Raw genomic sequence first — 7,134 nt, forward strand, 5'->3', positions numbered from 1 at the left:
GTACCGAGAAGCCCAGAAGTGGACACAGCACTCCAGGGCTGAGTAGAGGGGCAGGATCACCTCCCTCGACCTGCTGGCAGTGCTGTTCCTAATGCAGCCCAGGACAGCCAGGACACGCCGCTGGCTCACGGGGCCGCACCTGGGCCCGCCCCGCGGCCCCGCCGCACCTGCGCCGCCCGCGGGCTCCACGTGGAGCTCCGGGAGCGGCGGCGTCACCCGCGGGGCGGGGCGGGCGGAGCGGCCAATGGGCGGCGGAGCGGGCGGGGCAGCGCCGGGCTGCGCGATCCCGGGATGGTGTCCCGGGAATGGTGGCCAGCCCGCGGCCGGCCCGGAGCCCGCGGCACGGCGCAGACCCGCCCCAGGGTACGTAGTGTGGCGGCGGCGCCTCTCCGCCCGCCCCGACATCCGGCGCTGGGGCGCGGTGCTGCGGCCTGGGCGGGGGGCGGCGGGCCCAGCCCCGTTTCCATTGCGCGGCGGGGGCGCTTCCTCGGGTTCCAGCCCGGGGTGGGAGCCTGGAGGGTTCCACCAGCGCCGTGCCGGTGGAACCGGGGGTAGCTCCACCTGGGGCCGGGAGGGGGTCAGGAGCGGAAGGCGGCTGCTCCCGGCCGCTCCGGAGCTCCGTGCCCTGGCACCTGCCCATGAAGTGCGCACATGCTCGGCTGCGTGATGTCTCCGCGGCTGTGCGTCCCTCGGGGAATCCAGTCTCAGCTCATTAGATGGAGCCGCTTCGATGCAGTACGCTCCCGTAGCTGTGGGGCAGGTCTGCCTGAGGCAGAGGGCATGGTTGCTTGTTTGTCTGGAAGGTGTATGAAAATGGCTAAGGTGTGAGCACTAGCTATGATTAAAAAAAAAAAAAAAAAAGAAAAATTATATGAAAATTACTGCATAATCCCGTAAAATAGGGACCCTCATAAAAGCTCCTAATTGGAGCTCTCTGGTTCTCTGCTTGCCAACAACTTCTTCTATTCTGAAACTTAATGGGGTTGTTTAGCACTGTCTAAATCCGCTGAAAGTAGATCACAGTTTTTCATCTGTATTTTTGGGGTGTATGTTTTCCTTTTTGTAGGAGATCACAATGGCCCAAAGGATGTTTAGAACACGTTTGCTATTCTGCTTTGCTATGGCTGCATTCTTCGTCTCTGCCCTAGCTGAGGAACACGTAGGAGAGAGTCAACATCCAAATATTCGCCTTGATAAGAATTTGGTACAAGATAAAGAGTATGTGTTCCATGTTCTAAAAGTGTAAACTTTACTTCTTAATTATTTTCTTATCTCTGAAGTGTTATGTGAGTTGGACTTAAGCCTAGGGCATCCTGTTTCCTCAGAATGTTTTATGATTAGCTAAAGCCAGATATGAGACATGCTTTCCTGATAAATGTGTAGAGATGTGAAACCTAGAAAGGTCTCTCTGGAGCCTTTAGCCCTATTTATGCTATAAAAAAAATATTGCAGAAATCCTTCTTACACAAATCAGCATACTTTAGACAAAATCATATTCCTAACAGGTAGAGTTTATTTTCTCATTTGCTTCTTCATAAATGCAGAACAGTGCCAGCAGCAAATAAAACTCCCTAGAACACTTCATGGTTGACTGGGAAAGATCTTCCTCCAGTTCCTGCACTTTGGAAGAGAGCCAAAAAGAGATTTTGGGCTCTGCTTCAGTTGTTTTGATAGCTTGCTAAGTAGGCCGAAACAAATAGAAATAGTTTTCTAAGGTATTAGAGGCCTCTACAGCCCCTCTAACAAACAATCTTTTGTGCCCTCTTTATCTTGATATCAAACTGTAGCTTTTAGTTGTCCAGGATGCTTTCAGAGGTACAATATTTGATCAAACACTAAACTTGATGTAAACAGAGCATCAAATATAAACTGATGGAAATATTGTGGGTTTTTTTTTTCTTAGACACATCATGGAACACCTGGAAGGTGTTATCGAGAAACCTGAAGCTGAGATGTCTCCACAAGAGTTGCAGCTCCATTACTTCAAAATGCATGATTATGATGGCAATAATTTGCTAGATGGGTTAGAACTTGCTACTGCTATCTCACATGTCCACAAAGAGGTTGGTGTAGTTTTGTAAGGGCTTATGTGTTTGGAAACAGTTCTGACTCTAAAAGCAGCAGAACAGCTGCAACAAATCTTCAGTGCAGCTACAGTTTTGCCTGAAAATGTGACTATTTTTCTTCTGATAGTTCTGGTTGAATTTATAAGTGTACATTATCACAGCTTTCCATGTCACATTGCAGTATTTAGGAAGTTTCCATTTTAGTTTAAACTCTAGAACCAGGAAGGGCTCCAGAGTGAAAATCATTTTACAGAGGGCTTACTTTGGCAGGTAGGGAGATCCTCCAAAATGGGACACAAGAATTTGTAGAAATATTATGTGATAAAACAGTGTTTTCAGCTGCTGTGTATACAGAAACGATAAAAAAAACTCTTGCACAAAATTTGTATTAGAAGAACTTGCTATGCTCTGTCTCTTCCTAAACTTAAATTCTCTTTCCAGTCATTAAGAACATAATAGAAGCACATTATCTCATATTGACCTTCTGGAAGTTACAACTCAGAATAGCCTAACTTCCTGCTAATAACCTGTGGCAAAAAATACTGAGCCAAGAATGGAATAATGACTGGCTGTTTATTGTGCAAAGGCTCCTCTTTGTGTTCCCATAAGGGGTATTACTAAGAATTTTACTGACTTTAAGCTACAGTGCTGAATTTTTTCATTTCTGTATTAGTGTAAAGTATTTCTGTAGTGTATAGAAACTACAGTGTCTATACTACATCAAGATCCTAATTAAGAATCAATTTATTAGATGATTGTCCATCATTATTCATTGTGGTGTTCAGCTTTTGGAACTTCTGACCAAAAATGTTAGCTGCAGAATGTTTGTTCTGAAGTCCAAAGAACTTTGACTTCAAAGCTTCCATCTGATGAAATTTGCTTACATTGTTATAAATGATTACATAAAACTTAGTGCCAAATTAGGCACCAAACATGAGCAGCTTAGTAAAAAATTAGTTGTCAGTAATCCGTCACATGTGCGACTAGATGAGAAAGACTGCTAAACTGTTCACTGTGGTTTTGTTTTTGTAGGAAGGTGGTGAGCATACCCAAGCAATGAAGGAAGAAGAGCTGATTAGTCTAATAGATGATGTCTTGAGGGATGATGACAAGAATAATGACGGATTCATTGACTATGCAGAATTTGCAAAATCACTGGAATAAGGGTTTGTTTCTCCTTCTAACCACATGAAAATGTGAACCAGTGTAATGTGATTCATTACTGTCTTGTATCAAACTCTGTGCTGTGAGAAGGAGAGGTGTACCAGTTCCATCTAAATTTATTTGAAAGTTATGTGTCAAGAGTTTTGCTAACTTGGAGTGAGAGCCATGTTTGACTAAACATGATACACATTTGAATAATGAAGCATGGAAGTGTCAAGAGTACTCGCACAGGGTACAGCTAGCAAACTCCCAAGTAGCTCTGTATGAATACTAAATAGAGTCCTTAACATCTAAATTTCAGGTTTTCAGTCATTGGGTTTTATAGTTCTTATTTGCTTACATCTTCTATTTAAAATTATACCTAGAAAGCAAGAAATAATTACTGGATATAGTTGTATTCCAAGAGGAAACGCCTTTACCTTCTCTCTAATTTACAAGAAAATCTGTAGATAAGTACAGATGCTTGAAACAGCAGTTTTAGAGGGAAAGCATTTGAGTGTGGGTTATGCTTGAGTTCCACATGACACCATATGAACTTAAACAATCTTTGAAAAAATTGAGTATTTTTAAATATATGTACTTCCTAGTATACCATTACATATAAATATATATACATATGTCTTTAATTTTTTTGTCCTTTACAAATTTACTTTTTATATCTTAATTTACTATTTTTTTTTTCCATCTACCTTCCATTCTGTTTTTAAAAAAAATTGAAAATTTTTATTACACGTTGTGTTAATGCTGTATAGCATTTGCTAGAACAGCTTCAGCTATCTCATTTTAAATCACAGAATGGCCTTGGTTGGAAAGGACCTTACAGATCATTCAGTTCCATCACCCCTGCCATGGTCAGGGATGTGTTTCCACTAGCCCACATTGCTCAGGTGTTCCCTCTCCAGGGTTAGGGCATCTACAACTTCTCTGTGCAGCCTGTTCCAGTGCCTTTCCACCCACACTGTAAAGAATTTCTTCCTAACATTTAATCTAAACTTAGCCTCTGTCACTACATATTCTTGTAAAGAGTCCCACTCTCATCTTTTTTGTAGGCTCCCTTCAGGTACTGGATGGCTGTAATTAAGTCACGCCAAAGCCTTTTATTTTCTAGGCTGAACAATTCCAATTCTCTCAGCCTTTTCTCACAGGAGAGGTGCTCCATCCTTCTGATCACCTTGGTGACCTGCTCTGGACTCTGTCCAACAGGTCCATGTCTCTCCTGTGCTGGGCCCCCAGAGCTGATGCAGGGTTCCAGGGGGGTCTCAGCAGAGCAGAGCAGAGGGGCAGAATCCCTCCCTGGCCCTGCTGCCCATGCTGCTTTCAATGCAGCCCAGGACACGTGTGGCTCTCTGGGCTGTGAGTGCACATTCCCAGCTCATGTCCACCCTCTCACCCAGCAGCACCCCCAAGTCCTTGTCCCCAGGGCTGCTCTTGATCATCCCCCAGCCTGTGCTGATACCAGGGTTCCTCCATCTGGGTGCAGCAACTTGCACTTGTTCTTGTTAAACCTTATGAGATTCCTGTGGGCCCACTTCTCAAGCTTGTCCAGATCCTTCTGGATAGCATCATATCCTTCAGGACTGTTTTGAAGGTCACATTTACAGTAAATCAGTTTTAATATTAAAAGCTTTTGTGCATTTTGGGTTTTACAGTATTAGCCAGCAGGAGTGAGCAAGTAATGCTGCCTTGTTAAGGTTTAAGTTCATATTCCTTGACACTTAAATTGTGATATTACTTTCAGGAAGTATTTCATAATTTAACAGTTTCAAGCTACTTGAGTGTTTTCAAATTGTCATGGCTCTAGGAATGTTTTCACTGTCTTGACTCAATATTTGATAAGTCAAGCAGTTCAAGAATATTAGAGCGGTGATGTGTTGCTGTGTTATTGATGTTTGGTGACTGAAACATAACTGAAATCTTAAATTGCATTCAATAATTATTCATTAATAAAGAATCTAAATGTTAGCCTATTTCTGTAAAATGTATAAAGAGCTATTTTCTATACAAAATTATTCTTATACAACAGACACACATTTGTAAAAGAAATTATTTCCTCTCTTTAAATGTTTGTGCAATGAAGCCTGAGTGTTGGATTTTTTTCTTGTACTAATTATTTATTTTGAAACCTTTGCGGCCAGGTTTGTGCTGGTTGTACAAGCAATAAAATTCAGCTGGGGTTTGTGCATGTTGATAGGATGCACAAGGCTGGAAGTGCTAGTAAGAAATGTACCTCATTTGCTGATGTGTCTTTAAGCTTGTCTGTCTTACTCACAGTCATCTTAAAAGAAAATTCTTTCAGTTACAGGTTATTTTTTTTTAATCTCTTTTGAGGATCTGAATGATCTGGAGTGAATATTGGATCAGAAAAAAGTGTAGGAAATGCTAGTGGCTAAGAGAGCAGAAGAGGTTAAGCTGCTCAGCTTGAGCACTTAAAGCAGGTTGCCTGTAGCTCTGTCAACTCTTATATGCTTATGGCTCTTGTGGTTAACCCCAGCTGGCAGCAAGGGACCACAGAGCCACTCACTCCCCCTGGTCAGATGGCAGAGAGAATCAGAAAGGCAAAAGTGAGAAAATTTGGGGGTTGAAATGAAGATAATTTAATAGCTAAAGCAAAAGCTCTGAGAGCAAACAAAGCAAAATAGGAAAATCCTTCCCCCCTGCCCAGGGGCAGGTGATTGTCAGAAGTGCAAGGCTCCATCACATATAATGATTGATTGGGAAGACAAATGCCATCACTCCAAATAGACCCCCTGCCTCTTCCTTCATCCCCCTTAGCTTTATATGCTCAGCATGACACCATATGCTCAGGAACGTCCCTTTGGTCATTTGGGGTCAGCTTTCCTGACTCTGTCCTCTCTCAGCTCCTTCTGCACCTCTCACTGGTGTGGTGGGATGAGAGGCAGAAAAAAAGACTGTGTAAACTCTGCTCAGCAATAATGGAAAATCCCTGTGCTACAAACTCTATTTTCAGCACAAACCCAGAACACAGCTCCATACTAGCCACTGTGAAGAAAATGAACTCTTTGCTAGCCAAAATTAGCACAATACTTAAGGCTCTGAGTTTTGGGTTTATTTGAGATTAAAGGGCATGACTCTTAGGCACAGTTTTATCATCACATGCAATCACCTATAATCCATTTATGTACTTCTGTTGTATTCATGTGCATATTTATTAACTGCTATTATTGTATGTGGCAAAAAACAAACACCATAGAAGCTTCATATTGGAAATCATAAATGCTGGTAATATGAACATTATTTGCCAGCTATTTTAAATTTGTTTTAAGGGTTCAGAAGTATAAATAGAAAAATTATTTACTGAAAAGGGAAAACAAAATTGGCACCTTTGATGTGTGTGAAGAACAAAATAAAATTTCTACTTTCCTGTAAAGAACAGTTCAAGAAAAGTTACCCAAGCTGAAACCTGCATCATCATGTCTTTACTCAGCCTCCTAAAACAAATACACATATGTAATTAAGTACAATTAAAGATAAGTGTTTTAAGAGTTGTCTAGGGAGCTTTCTCACTTACTAAGTAGAAAAGTGTAAAACTGCTGAGAGCATTAGTAAATCAGACTTCATTTTTTTTCAGATATAACTGATTTGTCTGCTAGTTGTGGCTCAGATAATACCCCTAAATGTGCTGGCACAGGCCGTATATCAATACAATATTTGCTCTTTCATATATATAAAATATAGAAAATAGGGCCTTTACAACAGTAGTACTCATCTATAAAGCAGTTCTAGCTTCCATAGAACAGTTCAATCTCCATTTCACAGATAAATAACAAAACAGAAGGGCTGTTTGTTTTGCTGAAGATCATTCACATCCCTGGCAGAACCAGAAGATAAGGAGAATGCTGTTATGTGTGATTTTCACATCTTAGTCCATGATCTCAAGGGATAA

The 7,134-nt window shown here is 41.8% G+C and overlaps 1 protein-coding gene across 2 annotated transcripts; it reads left to right on the forward strand.

Annotated features, from left to right (window-relative positions):
• The first annotated feature begins 243 nt into the window (after positions 1–243).
• Positions 244–5,306, forward strand: MCFD2 (multiple coagulation factor deficiency 2, ER cargo receptor complex subunit). Of its 2 annotated transcripts, none has more exons than XM_021552368.2 (4): positions 244–363; positions 1,067–1,218; positions 1,904–2,063; positions 3,099–5,306. In XM_021552368.2, the coding sequence occupies exons 1-4, from the start codon at positions 292–294 to the stop codon at positions 3,228–3,230; spliced, it is 516 nt and encodes a 171-aa protein (XP_021408043.1). In that variant the 5' UTR covers positions 244–291; the 3' UTR covers positions 3,231–5,306. The 2 variants fall into 2 exon arrangements, with proteins under 2 accessions (XP_021408043.1, XP_021408040.3); XM_021552365.3 differs by lacking the exon at positions 244–363 and adding an exon at positions 543–822.
• Positions 5,307–7,134: the final 1,828 nt, after the last annotated feature.

Source organism: Lonchura striata, chromosome 3 (genome assembly GCF_046129695.1).
Source record: "Lonchura striata isolate bLonStr1 chromosome 3, bLonStr1.mat, whole genome shotgun sequence".
NCBI lineage: Eukaryota > Metazoa > Chordata > Aves > Passeriformes > Estrildidae > Lonchura > Lonchura striata.